Source organism: Lissotriton helveticus, chromosome 8 (assembly GCF_964261635.1).
Source record: "Lissotriton helveticus chromosome 8, aLisHel1.1, whole genome shotgun sequence".
Lineage (NCBI taxonomy): Eukaryota > Metazoa > Chordata > Amphibia > Caudata > Salamandridae > Lissotriton > Lissotriton helveticus.
In genome coordinates this window covers 1,060,668-1,082,977 of record NC_136069.1, presented here as the reverse complement: position 1 = coordinate 1,082,977, position 22,310 = coordinate 1,060,668, and the positions used below count along the sequence as shown (strand labels likewise).

Sequence of the window (22,310 nt, the reverse complement as noted above, 5' to 3'; positions counted from 1 at the left end):
CTTCCAATGTTTGAGAACAATTCTCATATGTTCCACACGTGTTGTGACCTTCCAGGGGTGCCATATTCCATAAATGATTCAATGAGATTTTGGTTTTTGGAGGTGTGTAAGCTGGCACCACCTGAGTACCTGTAGATCGTTCTTTTTTTAGGGTAACCAATGTTGAAGTGAAAGATTGATCTATTATGGCAATCAAATGCTAATTTTGGAGTATGATCCTCTTAAACTGGGATGTCTTTGGACAAAATGTAGAGACTCATACCAGCCTCTCTATTGTTCTAGTCTCTCTCTTCGAAAGGGGGACAACCGTGGGGTCCACCGTTCTCTTTTCATCGAATTTAACAGAGTATCCTCTCTTTTTTAATTTTTCAACTAAAAGTTTGGCATGTTGGAAATAATCCATCTTTTCTGAGCAATTCCTCCTGATCCATAGGAATTGCCCGAAAGGCATATTGTCCCCGAGGCTACGTGAATCGTGACTAACATAATGGAATGCTTTATTCGATCAGTTTCCTTTGTATATAAAGTTGTTAATAGTTGTCCATTTTTTGCCATAACTTCCACATCAAGAAATGCGATGGTGGTTCTGTGGCTATTGAGGCAAAACTTAATATCACTTGTTCGTAGGTTGAGCCATTGAAAAATTGATTCAGAACTTATTTTTGAGCTGTCCATATACAGAAAATGTTGTCAATAAATCAAACCCAATTGGAAATGTGCTCCTAAAAAGGATTATTGTTTAGAATGAACCGTTCTTCAAGTTTAGCCATATACAATATGGCCAACTCTAGGGCAAAATGGCAACCAATAGCAGTCCCTTTAATTTGGATAAAATAGTCCTCGTTGAACTTTAAGTAATTTTAATTTAATGCAAACTTTGCTAGTTATATGATAAAACTTGTGGGACCTGATGTGGTTTTGGTCGCTCCTCAAGATAACTTTAAATCGCTTCCAATCCATCTTCTTGTGGTATTTGTGTATATAAAGAGACAATGTCCAATGTTACTAATATCTGAGATGGAGATTCAAAATCCTTATGTTCTATTTTGTTGAAGAAATCCATGGTGTCCCCAAGATAGGGTGGCACATGACTTAAAAAAGGGTTTTAAGGACGCAACCACGTACTGGCAAAAAGGTTTGAGTACCGGGTCGCACCCGGAAACAATCGGACATTCTGGAGGGGACATAGGATCTTTATGCAGTTTTAGACGCAAATATTGGACCGTGATCCTAGAGTTTTTTGGGGGGAGAAATTCGAATTCACAGGTGGCAATATATCCTTCTTCAAATGCTCTTATTAAAATTATGGCAGTCTCTCCCTGTATCTCTCTGTTGAGGACTGTTGGTTTTTCCGATCACATTAGCCATCCGTAACATGTCGTAGGCCTTCTTGTTTATAATTTTCTACCGACCAGATGCCAATGGCTCCGCCTTTATCGGCCTGATTGATGACTATCCTGTCATTATTCTTTAGTTGTAATACCGCATTTCTCCAATCTTTTGTAATGTGATCCTTAACATATTCTTTCGGTAAACAACCTTTACAACGCAACTTTTACCACGCAGTGCCTTTACAACACAACTTTTACAACGCAAACCATTACAACGCATTGCGCTGGGGGGCGCTCTAGGATAGGGAATATGTTTAATGTACTATCCAACACCTTTCCTACTATCCACGGGGACTGGAGTTGGAATAGTAAATTAAACAATTCACTATCCAGCGCCTAAAAGCACTATGCGTTGTAATGGTATGCGTTGTAAAAACCGCGTTGTAAAAGCATGCAATGTAAAAGCATGCGTTGTAATGTCATACATCCTATTCTTTCCTTTGTGAAAGATTATCAATGGCTGAGAGGACTGTTTGTTCAAAGATGTTCACCCCTTTTGGGATCATGTTCAGAGGAGGGCAGAATAAGGATTTACTCCTGAGTCCTGATAATTCTTTGATTGATGGCGAGTTGTTAATGAGAAAGAAAGATTTAGCTTTATTTTCCTGCTGAAATCTAGGAATTCCGAATTCAGATTACAAAATTTGTGTGTCTCATTGGCACAAGTGATAATCCCTTTTCTAAAACACTTTCCTTTATTTACGACATTGGTCTTTCCAATAAATCGAAAATCTGGGAATTGATTGATTTTTGAAATATTGGCGCAGTGTAGTCATTTCTCACAGCTGGCTGGTGAATCTGACTCTGTCTCTTCTTCTAAATGAAACATTTCCTAAAAAATTCTGCTGATTTCTGGTTTGTGATGTTTGATTTGATGGTCCATCTCCTGATTCCGAATTACCAGTTGAAGATGAAGTGTCCGCCAAATAAATACATTGTTTCTTAGATCGAGCCTGATGTACCTGTAGAAACATTCCTTGATTCTGAGGGGTGTGTAAAAATCCATTTGTAAATACGGATAAACTGTTTCCAACTTGAAAGATTTTTTATCCCCTTTGAATTTTGTAGTTTTTTGATGTATCGTGAAGATCTTGAATTCTGTGATTCTTTTTTCTATCTTACCTGTAAGTGCCTTTGCATCTGAAATTGCCTGATTGGCTTTTGATTTGTTGTTCTAGTTCTTTAATCTCTTCAAGTTGTTTTTTTGACAATCGTTGGGCGGTTTCAATTGTCAACACCATTAGGTCCCTGCTGTACTTGGTTAGAATACGACCATAATCTTTCTTATATTCCAGATCTTCAGCAAAAATTATAGGAATGATTCTCGCCTGTAGTCCCCATGGAATAGTCCCTGCTTTTAGATGTTCTAAAAGGAAAAATCGTTCAAGATAGAGAGAGGTACCCCTTAAATGGCCAAGGGAAGTAAGGTAAGCTACCAAAATATGAGAACAGGTATTCCCAAGACCCACAAATTGTAATTACTCAGCACAGAAATTGAAATTACTTAAAAACATTTAATTTATTAAAATATCATGATTAAACAAAAACACGGTAATTGCACAATAATCACTATAAAATTATAAAACCAGAAAATATAAAAGACATTTTTACAATATTAAATGCAAAAGGTGGCAGTATCCATAGAGAGACCAACAATTAACAGGACATCATTATGACCAGCATAAGTGTAACAGACAGAAAACTGTATGACATAGAGTTTATCAATTACTAATTGTACATCCAAATTTGACTCTGAGACTTTGCTTTTTATGTTTCATAAAGTTAATATTTGGAAACAATCGAATTATTCATCAGATTGTACTGTACGTTGCGTCGATGCATTTCGATAGTTCTTTCATGATTATACCATATTTTTCAAGACAATTCACGTTATTCTGTCTCCAAGAAATGTTACAATTTCATTCCCTATAAAAAATATATAGAATATTAGATCACAGTACCAATTCCGCTAGATTCATACATCCTGGAATGTGTCTAATTACTCTCATATGCAGTGGTATAACAACAATCTACTACTGTACATTCCATTTCATATGGGTCACTAATAGTCAAATGTAACAAGTTAATACCAAATTATGTTAAAAAGCGTATTATCAGCTAAACCTTTAAAGGAACCCATGAGCCTCCCTCATTATCCTCACCAGGGTTAGACCCTCCCGACCTAACTTCATAAGCGGGGATATGTCCCTGTAAGTTCTGCGATTTGGACTTTCCTGATTACTATGTGTGGAATAACAGCTATATGTGGAATAACCACTATCACGATCGACCTGGAGGGATGGATAAACATAAATAAAATGTCGTGCCCCGTCCATCTCAATTTATGGTTTAAATCGTGGCTTAGATCAGAGAGAGCATGGCTCCTACTCTGCCCGTTGATACCCCCAATTCTCTTGAAAGGTGTATATAATCTGTTGAGTAAAAAATACACTAAGTATTTGTGGTATTGTAGCCTTCTTGTCTGCTCTATGGGTAACATAAATTTATAATTACCTCCAATGTTCTAGAAGAGCAGTCTGACCGAACTGTCTCTTGTATTAGAAATCTTGGCTTCTGGTATAGGCCAATGTAAATATTTGTCTAATCTAGGGCCACTGCATGGAAAGACAAACATTTCAATACCATATTAGACCCTTCTTTCTTTTAAATATTTTACCGCTATGAATGGCCCCAATGTCTGTCTAAAGTTTTCTTACCGCGAGTTCAGTTTAGCGTCAGCCTCCGTTCTGTTCCGACGGCTCAATAGTCAGACGAACCCATAGGTAAACCTCTTTTAAATACCGTACGTTTCTACATCCTATTGAGTGAAGCGAAGCCTCATTAGGGAAAATAGCTGTGTTGCGTAGCTCATTGGTTCCGAGCTGCAGCCAATGTTTGCCTTTGTAAGGAATTATCCTGAGGAGATAGCTATCCATCTAAGTTGTTTATACGCGGTCAAATTGAAGTAACCTAGTTGTTTATAGGACCGCGAGTCGTCTGGCGGTTGGGGCTAACTGAGAGGCCCTTATATTGGATAAAGCCGTACTTAGGTTCTATGACGGGCGCAATCATTCGCCGTGTATGGTCATGTATAGGCTCTCGCTGGTGGTTACCGCTAGTTCATTCACGGCAATATTTACTCGCTTGTTTCTCACGCATTGAGAGTATGTCTCTATATTGGGTTCTTTTTGGATTTACTACAGTTACAACACATTATCTATATATTGTGTCATACCTGATCTTAGTCACTAGTTCTTGCCATATGTTTATATGTGTTTTTTTGCTAAAGTCTGATTATAAAATCCAGGATTATACCTCCTGTTACTTTGTTTTCCCCTTTGAGTATGTACAAAGATCTATCTGGTTATTCACACACTGATTTGACTTCTATATAAAGCTACAAGGAGGGAATTCACTAACTCTAACAAATGTCCAAATTTATAAATAGACCCTCTTCTATTGTGGGATTTTTACAGATTTTATAAGTATAAGGCTCATTATCATCTATTGATGCTGTATTATTTTTGCCCAATCCTCTCTAGTATTCAGGCCTGTCTCAACTGTGTTTGAATAGCACATGAACCATTGTTCTCTAATTTTGCGTTTGACTTCTATATCTCCTCCCCGTCTACTAATTCTTATCTTTTCTAATATGACCCACTTAAGATCTTCACAATCGTGTTCTTTATCTCCATAGTGTTCAACTAATGGGGCATTGATTTTTTTATTCCTTATTGAGGATTTATGTTCCACAACTCTAGTACGGAGTTCCCTACCGGTTTCTCCGACATAACCTAACCCGCAAGGGCATATGAGGAGATAGATAATATTCTTACTCCGGAAATTGTTAAGGGTTCTAGTTTTCAGGTTTTTCCCTGCAAATATTAGTTCTTTTTCTTCTATACAGTGTGGGCATATGGAACAAGTCCCACACTTGTGGTTGCCGAATGCTTTCCCTCCATTCAATGTGGTTTGATTTTCTTTGGGGGTTCTGTACGTAGAAACAAGGGAATTCCTAATTGTTTTATTCCTTCTAAAGGAAAATAAGGGTTTTTGCAGCTGCTGTCTAGAACATTCCGGGGTGATCAGTCAAGTGGGGGGCCAAGAAAAAGGGAGGGTTCCAAAACGCGCTTTCCCCATGTTAATTTACATAGGAACTTTAGACACAGCTACAGCCCGAAGTGCTGAACAGAATTACACCAAATTTTGCAGAAAGGTAGCTGTTGGTCCAGAATTGTCGAGTTGTATATATAGGGACACAGAGGATCCGCGACCCCTCCCGATTTCGTGCTGAGATCTGATTGGCGCAAAAAGAACAATTGATGGACAGAATGCAGAGCACTGTCACGCATTCACCCCAGTACAGAGATCTCGGCCTAAATCCATTGTTTTTTTTGCTCACCATGCCATTCCAGTTTGGACCCCGCCATATGCAAATCAGTCTTGACCCTGCGCCCAATGGGAACAGTCCAGCCCGGACTGCCAGGCCAGGTCCTCCCTGGACTGGAAACAAGCATCCGAGGACAGGTTTCGGCTTTCAGCCCTCATCAGCCAGGATAGCTTGATTCCAGTGGCATGGAGAGCACGGGACTCACGTCTGAGCATACCCGTCCCACTCGGGGTGACAAATGCAAAACAACAATTTATGGACAGAATCCAGAACAATGTCATACATTCACCCCAGTACAGAGATCTGGGCTTAAATCCATTGTTTTTTTGCTCACCATGCCATTCCAGTTTGGCTGCCAACACTTCGAACCAGGAAGTGTTGGCAGCCATGTTGTGACACAGCTGAACCGAGTCACAGGGACCACGCATGCCCAAAAAAGCATTCTTTGTAACAAAAATTTCAACAGGAGTTGTGCTGGATCCGTGAATCCCACTGAAATATTTTTTTTAAAACAGAAGCGCAGTTTTCAGCACTTCTCGAATCATGAAGACCCTGGGTCAGCCAGGTCCCGGGGGCACGTAAAATACATGGAGGAGGGGGGTGCAAGGGGCCACCCTCCTATGGCTTATAAAGCTCCAGTGTATACTCCTCCCTGGGGCAGTGTGCATATTTTATACGGCTGCCTGCAGGGCCCTGGGGGCTGCCACCTCTCCAGGCCAAATGTTAAATTAATGCCGGGGCCCATGCGGACCCCACCCCACAGCCCCGGGGACTGTCACCTTGCTGGGGCTAAAGTGAAGAAATGTGGGGGGGCTGCGAGTCACCCTTGCTGTCCCAAGGACCGCCACCTCCCTGGAGCAAATCCTGAAATTTAAAGTAGGGGAGCCACAATGGGGCCGTGTTGTGGCATGGAGGGGGAAGTGCGGCCCCCTCCTGGAGCCATAAATGACCCTGGGGGCCACCACCCATAGCTACTGCTAAGTCTCGGAGTACCCACCTCCATGATATAGCTTTACCGCTCCCCACAAACCACAGCAAACTGTGCTCCACTTTGAGCAAGCAAGAGCATTTTATTCTTGCTTGCTCAAAGTGGAGCACACTTGCTTTTACAGAGAGGGAGATACATGATAGCAGCTCCCCCTCTCTGTAAAAGCAATGCCGGCACCCGCAGGAGGCAGGGAGCTGGCAGAAACCGGGATGCCTTGAGGGTTCCCCCAAGGTCTCCAACAGAGTGGGTACCTTGGGTGGGACCAGGGAACCCACCATTGAGACTGGTCCCAGGGGGATAGGGTCCCCTGGCCTAAATCAGCCCAGGAGGGGGACCGCTTGGACCCCTCCCTTTAAGTTATCATAAAAATTAAAAAGTCCAGGCCCAAGGGAAGGAGTCTCTGTGGCTCAATTTGGCCCAGGAAGGGAGGCCACATGGCCTGCCTCCCCCATTCAAGTCAAGTCATAAGCTTTTATTCGATTTGAGAAATACAAATCATACAAGCAAAAACAACTAAAAACAATTCATTGCATATATAATAATTCTAAAAATGACTCCAAATATACTCAGGAGTAATACAAGGGAACATATACTGACATACACTGGACAACAATATAATACAATTAATAAATAAATAAAAGGAACATACGTTTACATACTGTGGGCATAATACAGCATAAACAAGGACATTAATGTACAGACAGGAATATATAAAGTTATAGCAGCACTATGCTCTTCCTGGCAGCTGTACATTTTAAAATAAAAGTAGCAGCAAAGAAACAAATATCCACGTTCTCTAGGGAAGATAATAGTACTAGAGCGCTCTTAGAAGATCGGATATTATATTTTAAAAAGATGGGTTTTAGATACTTTACCCTTAAAAAGTGATAACATTTACAAAAAAGTAGAAAATGACAGCAGCTCTGTCGTGAAATGTTGTCGCACGGGCAGGGAGTTTCGGATCTTATTTTCTGGTTTGGGAATGCCACAAGGTGGTGTACAATACCCAATCTAACTCGGGTTAGCACAAATTGATGGGAGGGACGGGACACGTTCGCAAGGTAGGTTTGAAGCCCCGGGGTTAAGTTCAGTTCCTTGTAGAACTTCACGGTGGCTAACTTGCCATGCACCTTATCTCGCTCATTCCTTTTAAAGTTTAAAAATGTTTGTTTAATTTCTTTTTTGGGAATTGCAACTGCCAATTCGGGGTCAAGGAGAACATCAATTTCAAATAAGGTTTTGTACCAGAAATGAATGTATTTCAACCACTGTATGCGTAATGAGTAATCCAATCCTATACAATCAAGGATAATCTCTTGAGTGAATCGAGTCTCTGGCTTAGCCCAAATAGAGCGCCACAATAAGAGTGGCCGAACGGCTGCTAAGTCAGAGATAAACTCAATCCCTACCTCGTCGTGAATTAGTTGTACAGAGGCAGAAGGAGGGACACATAACAGTCTCTTTAAAAACTTGTTTTCGTCTTTTTGGAGCGAAGGGCCTTCAGTATGACCCCACACGCCCGCCCCATACAATGCAGAAGAAACACAACGGATGTTATATATATTGATCATATCTGGGATACTTCTCGATCCAAGCTTGGATGCAAATCGGAATATACTACTGGTGGACCGCAACATTTTCAGTCTGATGTTGTCGAACTCGGATGTCCATGACCCGTCATTAGTGTAAGTAATTCCCAAATAACAAAAAGATTTAACGTGTGTCATCTTATTGCTATCCAAAAAAAAAGTTATGCTTCAGTTTATTTACAGCCTGCCCGCACAACATTACATAGGTCTTGGATTCAAAATAAGCATGGCCCTGGGAGATGGTGGTCCCCGGGAACGAAATTGGCCCAGGGAGGAGGGGACACCCACCCCCCTCCCTGAGTAAATTTAAAGAAAAAAAATGGCAAGCTGCCAGACCCCTAGCCCCCTTTAGTCAGCACTCTGCAAATGTGCCTCCTGGTGCACAACTGGTTGGGGAATTAAGTCGCCTTGTCTGCAGAGGGTCCTTGGGGCCTAACAAGTCCTCCTGTTACCTCCAGTAAGTCCCACAGCGCGCAATTGTGGAGCACTCCGGAAGCCATGCCCACTTTCTCCACCACTCCGCAAACTCGCCTCTTAGCACACCACTGGTTGGAGAATGAATTCCTAATGGCTCTAGAGTGTGCTTTGGGACAACAAGCCCTCCTGTTACCTCCAGTAAGTCTGACACAAGAGGGTTGCAGAAAGCTGCTCAGAGGCACACCCCTTTTTCTCCACCACTCTGCTATTGTGACTACTAGTTAAAAAACCACAGAAATTCACTTAAAACACAAAAGGTTACAGAACTGTTACAGTTAGGAAATAAAATCTGAAAAACCTAGGAAATTCACTGAAAAAACAAAGGTTACAGTGTAATTACAATTCGAAAATAGAACTTAAAAAACCTTAGAAATGCATTTAAAAAAACAAAGGTTACAGGGACTTTATAGTAAGGAAATAAAATCTGAAAAACCTTAGAAATTTACTGAAAAATACAAAGGTTACAGGATCGTTATAGTTAGGAAATAGAATTTAAAAAACATTAGAAATTCACTGAAAAAAATAAAGGTTACAGGGACGTGATAGTTAGGCTCAGATTTCACTTGCACAAACCAGTGAAATTCTGCAGTTATAGTTGCTTTAGGTAAGTATAACTTAAGCCCTGGTAATGCACTGCTTAAGACCTCACATATTACATCACTCATAACATGGTCAGTGACTGATGGCATTATCCACAGAACCACTCACACACCCACTAACATCCCATACAAGTCCTCATATGCCCACTCACACACCCACACAGCCACTCACATACCCATTCACAGACCCATACTAGTACTCACATACCCACTCACTCCTCCATAGAGGCACAGGCACACACACCTACTTGTACAGCCACTCCCACAACCATTAACTCATCCGTACAGCCACTCACACAACCAGTCACTCATGCATACAGCCAGTCACATACCTACACACTGACTCATACAGCTACTCACAAACCCACTTATTTACCTACAGTCGCTCACACCCATTAATTCCCCCACACAGCCTCTCAACACAGCCACTCACTCATCCATACAAGCACTCACACACTCACTCACACCCACACAGCCACTTTTTTTACGGTATGGCTAGCAAGCATGTAGAGTGCAACTATCACTCCGGGGAGCATCATGGTGCTAAGCGGATCGCTAGGTTGAAACTGGGTACCTGAGGGTAAAAGGAATTAATTAAATAAGTGCTCTGCATAGTGCGTCTGAAGCTAAAAAGATCCAAGTTTTCACGGTCTTCCTGAAGAGAGTTTCTGATTGGATAAGACAAAGGTGGTTGGGGAGTTGGTTCCATGATTTGGAGCCGATCACTGCAAAAGATTTCCCCCCTTTTGCGGCTATCCTCAAGAACTATAGGCTAATTTCCCAGATTCCCTTCTTGGCGAAAGTGGTAGAACAACATATTCTCAAAACTCTCTCACTTTTCCTGGACGAACACCAACTACTCTAAATGCAACAAGCGGGTTTTAGGGCACAGCACAGAACTGGTGATGCTTTCTGTCCTGGATGACTTTAGAACCATGGCTGATAATAAACAACCGAGCGCCCTGATCCTATTAGACCTATCAGCGGCGTTCAATACGGTCAACCATATCCGGCTAGTAGATTCATTAACGGCCCTAGGTATCCAGGGGCCAGCACATTGGTGGCTAGAATCCTTCCGGACAGGGCGGTCCCAGAGGATTCAGCTAGGGCAACGGGTATCAGACAGTGACGCCCTCACCTGTGGCGTTCCCAGGGCTCTGCACTGTCCCCGCTCCTCTGCAACATCTACCTACAGCCCCTGGTGACAGCCCTAGCCCATATGGACTGCCGTGTCTTCAAATATGCAGAGGACACCCAGGTCATCTTCTGGATTGATAACTCCACCCATGCCCAGGGAGCGGCACAAACTATCCATAGATTCACAGTAAACTGGATGACCGCAAACTCATTAGAAATCAATCCTGAGAAAACGGAAGTCCTTGTCATCCCTACAAAAGGCAACTCGTGGAGCAATCATTTTTTGGCCCCAGGAGCTGGGTGCCACCCCCATCCCAACAATTGCTGTGAAAAGCCTTGGCATTAAACTTGACTCTGAGCTCTCCATGGCTAACCAAGTCACTACAGTGGTCGGCACCTGCATAGGGCTTCTAAGACAGCTACGGAAACTTGTCCCCCTCCTCTCAACTGCCTCTCTACAGATGATCGTGTCGGCCACAATTGTCTACAGACTGGACTATGGAAATGCTTTGTATATAGGCCTCCTTCAAAAGCTTATTAATAAACTACAAGTGGGACTTAAAGAGGCAGCTAGGCTGATCTCTAGGTTACCAAGACGGACCCACACCTCCCCTCCGCTGTGCAAACTACACTGGCTCCCCATCAAGCAGAGAGTAAAATGTAAAGGCCTCTGCATTGCCCATAAAGCGATCTATGGCAAAGCCCCTGCTTTTTTATTAAGGAATGCTTGAAGAACTATGTTGCGGGATGCACAATGCGGTCCTTTGAGGCCTGCCACCTGGCCACCCCAAGATGCAATACTGCTTCTAAAGGGGGGTAGAGCTTTTTCCGTACTGCTCCCACAACTCTGGAACCAGTTGCCCGACCACCTGCGTAAAGAACCAGCTCTCCTCCCATTCAGGAAACAACTTAAAACGCTCCTGTTTAGGGAGGCACTGGACACTGTCTAAACTCACCACTCTGTGGGGCCATAGATCTGCCCACGACTTTGAGCTTTTCCCCCTAAAAGCGCTTAGAGACTGTTGGACAGGTCCGTCTAACAGAGACCCGCCAGTGATTAGCACTATACAAAAATCAATTACAATTATAATTTTGAGACATATCTAAACTCTGAGGGTTTAAGCAGATTGGCTTTAGTTGATCTAAGGGTACGATGAGGTACATAGCGCGCAAACCTGGACCGGAGGTAGTGAGGACCTGAGGAGTAAAAGATTCTGAAAGTGATTATCAGGATCTTGAACGGGTTTCTTTTATAGATTGGTAGGCAGTGTAATGCTTCCAGGGCAGGCGATGCAGATGATCTCCTGGGCCACATACATACACATTCACACATCCATACAAGCACTCACACATCCACTCACTCACCCATATAGCCATTAAAACAGACACTCACTCTCCAAAACAGCCACTCACACACCAACTCACTTAACAAAACACCCACTAAACAGCCACTCACTCATCGTAACTCAATCACACAACCATGCAGACACAAACTCACTCCCCATACAGTTACTTAAACATCCTCTTACCACCCATAGAGCCACTCACACCACCATTCACTCACCCATACAGTCACTGACACACCCACTCACCAATACAATCACTCACACAGCAACTCACACACCCATACAGTCACTGACACACCCACTCACCAATACAATCACTCACACAGCAACTCACACACCCACACAGCTACTCACACATTCACTTATGTACACATAGAGCCACTCACACACCCATACACACAAGGATACATACAGTCACACAGCCACTCACATTATATATGTTAGAAGAGGTATCACTCAGTAGTGCACCTAGTATCCTAATTACACTTTTGTAGCAGGTTAGTATAAATGTTTAACATGTTTAAAATCATAGCAAACACCTACACTCACTGGATATTGTCATCAGTGATGTCACTGAGCAAGTCATGAGTGATGTATTATGTGAGGTCATGAGCAGTGCATTGCAGGGGCCTAAGTTAAAATGAGCTCAGCTAATTGCTGAATTTCACTGGTTTATTATGAGAGAAATCTGTGTCTAACTATAACGTCCCTGTAACCCTTGTTTTTTTCAGTGACTATATTTGTACATTTAATACACAATGGTAAAACCTGGGGAAATACAAGAATTGCATTGCTAACCTTAAACATATGGCACAAGGACAGGGCATAAAGTGCACAAGTAAATAAAGTACAGTATAGTATAGTGCAGGAAATAACCAGATGTATAAATATATGACCTTCACAGGGGCCAAGATAGCCCTATTCACACTGTTTGTAAACTTTAAAAACTCTGCACAAAAGTTGCTTCACCTAATGAGCATTTAAAAAAGTGTCTACAGTTCTCAAATCTAAAAAGAAATGACAGGAAACTAAATCTCGGCCATTAGTGCCTGTCTGTCTGCGTAAACAATGGAGCAGACCCTCACGCAGTGCACAAGATCTCGGAGCACACAGAAATTGAGTACAATCGCCAATTGTGAGTCCAAAATTCCACTCCAAAGTAACGTTGTTTGCAAAATAAATCTTTTTATTCCACAAAAATCCACTCCTTGCGCCAACGCGTTTCGCCTAGGTTCAAGACACCTACGGCTTTGTCAAGGCTGCACAAAATCAAAATGACGATCACTCCTCGTCGGTGTTCCCCTTCTGATCTATATACTCTTCCAGATAGTCAAAAAGTATTTGAGAATGCCGTGTTGCCCTGGCTTTTCGACCATATGTAATGGGGCAGCACGCCTCTGGTATATCAGTTTGGCATAAAAAACCTCAGGTAATATAAGTGTATAATTTGAGTCGGAGTGATCATGGGACTGGTTATCCGGTCCAAAATCGTGTTATCCCTTAAGTTCAAGGTCTCTTCGCTTATCGTGGCGTCCTGCCCGTGTACAGGCATGCACGTGTGCTCCGAGATCTTGTGTCTTGTGTAATTTCAACATTGGTTGAAAATTAGTGGAGGTGGGGTGTTTTCTCCCAAAATTCTTGGATGCACCAGTAACATAACTAGAGGATTAAGATTTAAATGTTGAATTTTATATGAGCGCCTGCTACCCGTAACACCCGAAAGTTTAGACCCTCACGCAGTGTTTATCATTTGCCCTTCAAAGGTGAGCCTGGGACCCACATCTGGGCAAATCTTTTGCACTTAGGGCGGCAACCGTAAAAACAAGTGAATGGATGGAATGCTTGAATTTTTTGCATATCGGTGGGCCCAAACTAAGGTGGCATGGTGTGAAAAATATAGATGCCCCGGGTTGTGAACCCAAGTAATTACTAGTGGCTGAGATTAATTCACGGATTCCATCCCTCACTTTTTGTACACTTCAGGGGAGAGGGATAAGACAAACTTGTTGACCTTGTTTCTTTCTTATAACCATTACTCTCTGAGTGAGCTTCCAGAACGGACTTTGTTTGGTGGTCATCCCGTCTTACTGGAAGCATCGGTGAGGAGAAACTTCATAATTAATTATGTGATTGAAGACTTGTGTCTTTACATTTTTTTGACAAGGACAAAACACATCATGTGCGAGCTATACATGACTTGGAATAATTGTTAATAGGAGACACACATTGACTTACTAAATTAAATAAAATACGAATGCAATCAGTCTTTGGAGTAGTTTTACTCACCGTCAGGAGTTCTAGTCCGGATGGACGAGGCCCGCGGCTTGTAAACAAGATTGAGTGGAGTTTGGTCGGAATCATCTCGCTCTGGTTAGGCCAACTACCATTGCGCACTTGACTCACCTTGGGCTTTATCTCCGAATGCGGTTGACTCTCTATAGAGTACCAAGAGCTGAAGTACACAGGCTGTGTCTGGGGTGGCTTCTCAATCTTCTGTTTCCTGATTGCACATCTTTCCAAAGTCTGAAATGATTAAAAAAACTGCATTTGTATTAAATTACTGAACATCTCATAAAGAAATGCTGGACATTTGCATCAGATAGTATTTCGGGACCACAGGATAGATGATAACAGAGAGAAGTGCTGGGAGTGAGTAGGAGAGATATTAAATCATGATTATTGCAGTTAGATCGGCAGCCTCCCTTGAAGTCCCACACTTTCGCTAATTATCGGTGTATGCACATGTGCAGTCAATATTAGATACCAGAGGTGTTTAAGGAATATTTTGATGGTGTTCAGATATGATTCAAATTGAGTAAAGAGGGCAGAAGTGCTGACTGAGGACTTTCAAAGTTAAAAATATGTTATTGTAGGGAGGCAACAGGGGAAATACACTGTGGCTGTGACTACAGGAAGTGGGCAGGCATCCAATGGGTGTGGTCTTCTCCAGGTAAAGGTGACTGCTACTCCAATATGTACTCATTGGGATAGAGAATTTCGACTAAACGGGGGTATACTGTGACCCAGCTGGTCTTGTGTCATATGTAAGAATACAGCCCTCATGTAGACACCAAAGTGAGGAGGGATGGCAGGGTGAGTTTGAATGGATGCCACAAACAAACCTCAGTGGGAGGGGGGAGCAGAGCACACCTATGGTGGAGGAAAAAGTTACTTACTTTCGATAATGATATTTTTGCTGGTTACATACTCTTCCAAATTGTTCTGGACCAGACTTTAGACTGTTTTAGAAATAATTTCCCAGCGGTCTCTCTCCAGCGCTGCCGGGTAACACTAAGCGGGGTTAGCAGCAAATCCACCACCAGATTTGCCGACACAGGAACTTATTAGGTGACAACTGGCGTACTGGCTTCAGTATCTGAAGATATTTCTATTACCCAATGAGGTGTGTGGAGAGGAATCAAGAGGGCAGTAACAAATACAGCAGAGGATATATTTGCATACCTGTTGATCCTATTAACCACACCACCAACTCACAGGGAAGTATGGAGGGCAGCAAGGAATCTGCAGGAAGATTATGTATCCATCAGAAAAAACATAAGCAAAGCTAAGGAAACTTTACCTTGAGTGGTGCCAGTTAACCAAGGAAAATCATCATGGGCAAAGGCAGAATGAACTACAGAATCATCACATCTCATGATCTCCTTTGATACTCCTACCCCCAGTGTCTGTTTCTTGGTTCACTTGAACATCATCAAGGGAGCACCTTTCCCTCTTCTCGTATCTGGCTTCTGTGTTCACTCTGCCTCCTTTCATTCATGTTGCATTGCTGTCATATCTATCATATAGGGCCAGATATACTAAGCATTTGAATTTTATTGGTTTTTCTGACTCCTGAGATGGGATTCATAGTGGATACTGATTCGGTATCTGGAAGAGGCTTGTTGTAGGCATCCATTTCAAATATCGAATCAGTATCAAATGTATCAATGTTGTGCGATCGAAAGCCGGCTATATATCTACGACACCTCGAAGGCGGTTTTAACCCAATTGTAAAAGCTATGGGGCTGCCTCAGGATCCCTTCTTGTTCATGAATGTAAAAGAAAAATTAAAAAATTTAAAGAGTAAGCAGTGATCCTTAGTACTACTGCCAACTCAAACTTTAAAAAAGAATGTTTTTTTTCTAATGCAGCATCATTTACTTTAAGGAAATCAGATGCATTTAAAATAAAGTTTACTTATTTGAAAATCAATCGCAGACATGATGGCTTGCTGACCCTTACAGGCCACCAGGTCTGTCATTATGGCCAATCCAATTGACGCGCAATTTGTGACCTACCTAATGAATATTAATTAAGTGGATCGGATTTGAGTTAATCCGATTCGGTTACCTTAGGAACCAACTTAGGCAAGTTTGTAAAAATATTCACTGGTCCCAGATTGTAATCAGGATTTTGTAACCAATAAATAGCACATCATTCCCATAATTTGGCAATGATATAGTGATTCTTAAACTTGGGAAATCTAAATTTTACTTATCCTTCTGTAATTTGACAACAATCCTCTTGCTTCACCATCATTTGTCTTTCAGTAACAAAAAGTCTCTAGTAACTCTTTGAAGACGCACCGGACCAGGAAACTTACATTCTCCGAGGGCCCTGATATACAGATCCAGCAGATGAGCTCCACACCATGGTGGAGGCATGCATCAGTACCGTAGTCACGGCCTCGGGGGGAGGGAGGTAAGGGGAGGGGGGATAAGGACATCCCATGAGATAGGTTCATTTTTTTCCACTACCCAAGCCACTTCCACTGCAGCACTGAGGGGAATCAAAGTGGAATTCAGCAGGTCTCCCTCACATTGGAGCAAGCCACTGCCTGCAGAAGCATCGCCGTAGGGCCCTCATGTGCCAATGTGTGTGCATGACTACGAGAATGCAGGAAGTCAGCAGGCCTAGGAATCTTAGGACTCTCAGGACTGGGACTCTCACGCTTTGTAGGAAAGATGAAACAATCTCCTGAATGTCTCTAATTCATTTTCCTGTAACCTTTAGCAGACATTTGCATGCATACCCAATTTGGATTAGTTTCTCTGAAAACTACCAGGCTTACGCATCTGACTTAATGCAACATTGTCATGATGCCCCGAACACAGAGTACAAGCCCTTTATGCACGCTGTACAAATGTTTTTCTATCTTCATCCACAGGGCGACAGGGCTATCTGCCTATCCATAACAATGCTAACCTATGTGTACATCGCAAGGACGCTTTTTATTATAAATAATCTGCATTTCTGGGGATTAGCAGAGGAGGCACTTAAGCTGACCCTGAGGGTCCCTGCATGCTGAGGCTTCTTCAAACAGCGGCCTGACATCTCCGTGAGGGGTGTCCAGTTCCTGACCAGGACAGGGTTCTACATTCTGTCCCGCCAGGTAACAGGGTTGGATCCTCCCGTGGGGGGACTCTTGGATACACACCTACATACACGCAACACATACATAGAGTAGGGATTGCATAGTAGGAGTACGTCTGATTACCACCCTGTATTAAATGCCTGCATATACACTCTGTTTTAGCAGCATGGTGGAACTATACTTGGTGTTCACCATGTTGGTGCTTGTAATCACTTTCATCTGCTTCTGTCTACTGGTTAGCGCAGCACATGTATTCTATACAAGAATAACGCTGGTTCAATAAATATACTGAAAATGTCCCAGTGTGTATTTTCTGTTTATTTCTCTAGAGAAACACGAAAGCACAAGTGACTGAGTGAAAGGGTTCTAGATCTGTTCTCATGATCCCTCAGGGGTCAGGGTTGTCATGTTCAGTGGTTCCAGAAACCATTCATTCCCTGTTTGGGTTAGGGGAACTTTTGGTGGCACTGTGAGCTGGCTGGTTTCTAGCCCAACATATACTGCAGGGTGCATGGAATCAGTCTAAGCACCTCGCCCAAAGTTTAGGTTGTCCAACAAACACAAAGAACCTACAGATTAGTAGGAACTACATGACAGGACCCCCCCACACACACACTCATATACACACATACGCTTTGTGTGGAGTTGGGGAAGAAAACTAGGCAAGGGAGGGGAATACTTATTCCAGACGCCTAAGACATCTAGATTTCTAGCAAGGACAAGAAGTTTAAATGTCTGTTTTGTCTGAAGGACAAGTAGACCATGCACTACTATAGTAAACCGAGACACCTGACGGAAAGAAAGTGCTTTATATAAGAGCCAATTACATTTCACAGGGATTCATATTTTATTGCTGTAGTCACAGGGAGATTAAAAGATCTGCTTGGACTCGCAGGATGTTGAATAGCTCCAAAGTCGGACGCTCTGGCTGCCTGGCCACATCATCTCCAGTGAATATGAGCATGATTAAGTTCAGATTGGCAGGTTCCATACAGAAATTGCGCAGCGCTGTCAGCTAAGAGGTTTTGGTCTTTCTCCACAAAGCTTTCATGTGGCTTTCAGGCTCCTGGCTCTTTCATTCCTTAGAGCAAGATCTAGACATGACGCAGCTTCTGCAGTCTGAGAACAGCCACAGCATGGGCGGGTAAGAGGCTGGCAGACCCTGCTCTCACCTGGTATCTCTGTTAACTTCTCCGATGTGCTGCAGTTTGGACTCTCAGATACAGCCCTCAGCTAGCTCCTCACTCACGCGCATTTGAGTCCTGCAGGGAAGTCATTCACAGGCCACTCCCTTTGCACATTGCTTTCCATCTGCACTTATCTGGTGCTTGTTCTTCACACTGGCCTCACATGAAGCCCCTGCTCCTACCCTGGGCATCGCATGTTTCAACCAGTGTCTACATTGAAGTTCCTTCTCTTCCCTACAGCTCTCATGCAGCCTCCTGGCCACCGGCCGGTACTTCCCTTTCCATGAGCCTCTCACGTCTCACCAGGTGCCTGCACTATGCTGTTCTCTCAATCAATCAACAGGGGCTTATATAGCGCGCTACTCACCCGTGAGGGTCTCAGGGCGCTGGGAGTGGGGGGGGGAGAAAGCGGCTCCGGATCAGTCGAAGAGCCAGGTCTTGAGGTTGTTCCTGAACGTGTGCAGGGTCGGGAGCGTCTGATGTTCACCGGGAGCTCATTCCAGGTCTTGGCTGTGATGTAGGAGAAGGCTCTTCCACCAGTTTTGTTTCTGCCTATGCGGAGACTTCTGCCAGGGCGAGGTCGGCGGAGCAGAGGTTTCTCTTGGGTGCATGGAAGGAGACTCTTTCGTTGAGGTATTTGGGTCTGATGTTTTTGAGGGCTTTGTAGGCGTGGGTGAGGAGTTTGAAAGTGACTCTCTCCTCGTGGCTCATCTGGTCCTGCCTCTTGCCAGTGCCATTGATCCTTAATTTCAATTAAATAACATTACCAAAACCTTGTACTTAAAATTGTCAGGGACTTTCCATGCTTTTCTGTGCATCAGTAAGAATGAGCTTAGGGATGCACTGGGGCACTAGACTGAGGGGGATCCCTTCTATAGCCAGGACAAAAGGCATCCATTTACAATATCTGCTGCGGGATAGGTGCCCTCAGACCTTCACAGGGTTAAAGCTCTAGTCTCACTGAAGACAGGCATGCCCACAGGCGTCCCAATATCACACATTTTATCTCATTTATAGCAAGCAAGTCTCTGAAAGCTCTTTTCGACATCGCAGCCTCTGCAAACATTATCAAGGCTCTGGTCAAACCACTTGCTCTTATGTAGTTTAGAAAGATATGGTTGTTTTAGGTACTGCTTAATACAAGGGGTTAACTGTATCCAAGCACAACCAATCCTGAAATTTTAACACTTGCCCAAGATCACACAATGTAGTTCAGTGGTTGTGATTAGAGGTTAGAGGCTCAGCGCCCTCGCATGGCTGCCATTAAGCCACATTTCCATAAGATCCTGGTGGATTGTGTGCCTACATAAGGCAGAAATGTACTTCAATTGTACTGGGAGGGGTAAATAGCAGCATGTACGGCAGGACAGTGTGTTTATGCAGTGCGCACAAACGAGCTGCGTAAAAATAGACAGGTAATTGAACTGGATTGAGAAGGTAATGTAACTGTGTCCAAAGAAATCTCCCTCTGGGCCCCGAATTCTGTTTGGCTGAATAGCCTTTTGTGTCAACGTTTTTACATGTAACTTCTCCAAATTATGACAGCTATTTGAAAAGCAATATACCGTTACATCCGCTGGACTTTACTGGTTGTGGGGATATATAGGACTTGTAGGTTCACCAAGAACCCAACGAACCCAGAGCCAAAAACTGAGCAGCAACTTGCAATAGTTTTGTATTATGTACCGGGTATATAACAATTATTCTGGGAAAATGTATACATGGAAAGATCGGTAATAAAGACACCTATGTATGTCTGAAATGGGAACAAAATATAGAGTGTAGAAACAGTAGATATTTGCACATTTCCTAAATTGAGACTACTCATACTAGCATGAGAATTATCAGTAATTTTTTAAAGACTTATTTTTTACACATTGTCTTTCATTTGGAAGGCAGACATGCATCGAAAGTCAATGGGTAATAACAGTTGCTTTACAAATCATGAATTACCCTAAGTCTCCCGATAAAAATGGTACCTCACTTGTGTGGGTAGGCCTAGTGCCCGCAACAGGAAACGGCGCAAAACGCAACGTGGACACACCACAATTTCACAGTGAAAAATTACCCTTTTTTTGCAAAGTGCCTAGCTGTAGTTTTTTAACCCTAGCTCTGCCGGCACTTAGGGAAACCTAGCAAAACCTATACATTTTTTAAAACTAGACACCCAGGGTAATCCAGGATAGGGTGACTTGACTTGCTCTCACCAGGTTCTGTTACTCAGAATCCCTTGCAAACCTAAAAAATTGTACAAAAAACACATTTTCCATACATTTCTGTGGTGGAAAGTTATGGAATCTGCATGGATCCACAAATTTCCACCCACCCCGCGTTCCCCAAAGTCTTCCGATAAAAAATTGGTACCTCACTTGTGTGGGTCGGCCTAGTGCCCGCGACAGGAAACTGCGCAAAAAGCAACATGGACACACCACAATTTCACAGTGAAAAATGACCCTTTTTTGGCAAAGTGCCTAGCTGTAGTTTCTTAATCCTAGTTCTGCCGGCACCAAGGGAAACCTAGAAAACCTATACATTTTTGAAAATTAGACACCCAGGGTAATCCAGGATAGGGTGACTTGACTGGCTCTTACCAGGTGCTGTTACCCAGAATCCCTTGCAAACCTAAACAATTGTAAAAAAAAAAACACATTTTCCTCACATTTCTGTGGTGGAAAGTTCTGGAATTGGATCCACAAATTTCCACCCACGAAGCGTTCCCCCAGGTCTCCCGATAAAAATGGTACCTCAAATTCAAAATAAATACCAATAAATAAAGTAACATATTTAATTAATTATAATTAAATTATTTTCCACCCTATTCCCCTATAAGCCCACAACCCGCTAAAGAAAATAAATTACAAAAAATAACATATTTATCAATTAATCAATTAAAATGAATTACCAATTATATTTTAATTAATTACCAATTAAATAACAATTAATTCAAAATATATACCAATAAATAAATTAACATATTTAATTAATTATAATTAAATTACTTCCTACCCTATACCCCTATAAACCCACAACCCGCTACAGAAAATAAATTACTAACATTAACATATTTATCAATTAATCAATTAAAAATAATTACCAATTATATTTTAATTAATTATTATTATTATTTGGGTTTTGTAGAGCGCATAGTAACCCGGAAGCATCCCAGCGCTGAAACTGAGACAGTAGAGGGAGTGGAGTGCCAAGGAGAGGGGAGAAGGGGGGATCAGGGGAAGAGGTGCGTTTTCAGTAATTTCCTAAAACGGAGGTGATCTGATTCCGTCCTTAGTTGAAGAGGGAGGGTGTTCCACAGCCTGGCCGTGTTCACTGAGAATCGCCGTCCTCCTGTACGTGCCTTTCTCACTCTGTGGACTGTAATAAGGCGTTCATGATCCGACCGGAGGGATCTTGTAGCCTTATAGGGCGTGATAACGTTTTTGAGAATGGGGGGGCCTTTATCTTGTAAGAGTTTATGAGCCAGACAGAGAGCCTTGAATTTAACTCTTTCTCTTATTGGGAGCCAGTGAAGGTGCTTCAAAGCTGGTTTGGCCGAGGATCTGGCCGGTGTGTTGGTGAGAAGCCGGGCAGCGGCGTTCTGAATTCTTTGTAATTTGTTGAGGGTGGCTTCGGGGGCTCCCAGGTAGATGGCATTGCTGTAATCCAGCCTAGATAGAATAAGGCCTTGGATGAGCAGTTACCAATTAATAATTAATTAACAATTAATTCAAAATAAATACCAATAAATAAATTAACATATTTAATTAATTATAATTAAATTACTTCCCACCCTATTCCCCTATAAACCCACAACCCGCTACAGAATTATATTACAAAA

At 42.6% G+C, this 22,310-nt stretch overlaps 1 protein-coding gene across 8 annotated transcripts in view; it reads right to left on the bottom strand.

Moving 5' to 3' along the window:
• LOC144772195 (NACHT, LRR and PYD domains-containing protein 1a allele 3-like) overlaps positions 1-22,310 on the bottom strand; it is an 884,004-nt gene that overhangs the window by 389,756 nt on the left and 471,938 nt on the right. For all 8 annotated transcript variants that reach the window (XM_078656332.1, XM_078656333.1, XM_078656327.1 and 5 more), the window contains one exon: positions 14,321-14,440. In XM_078656332.1, the coding sequence (XP_078512458.1) occupies positions 14,321-14,440 (120 nt within the window). The remainder of the gene's footprint in view (positions 1-14,320; positions 14,441-22,310) is intronic.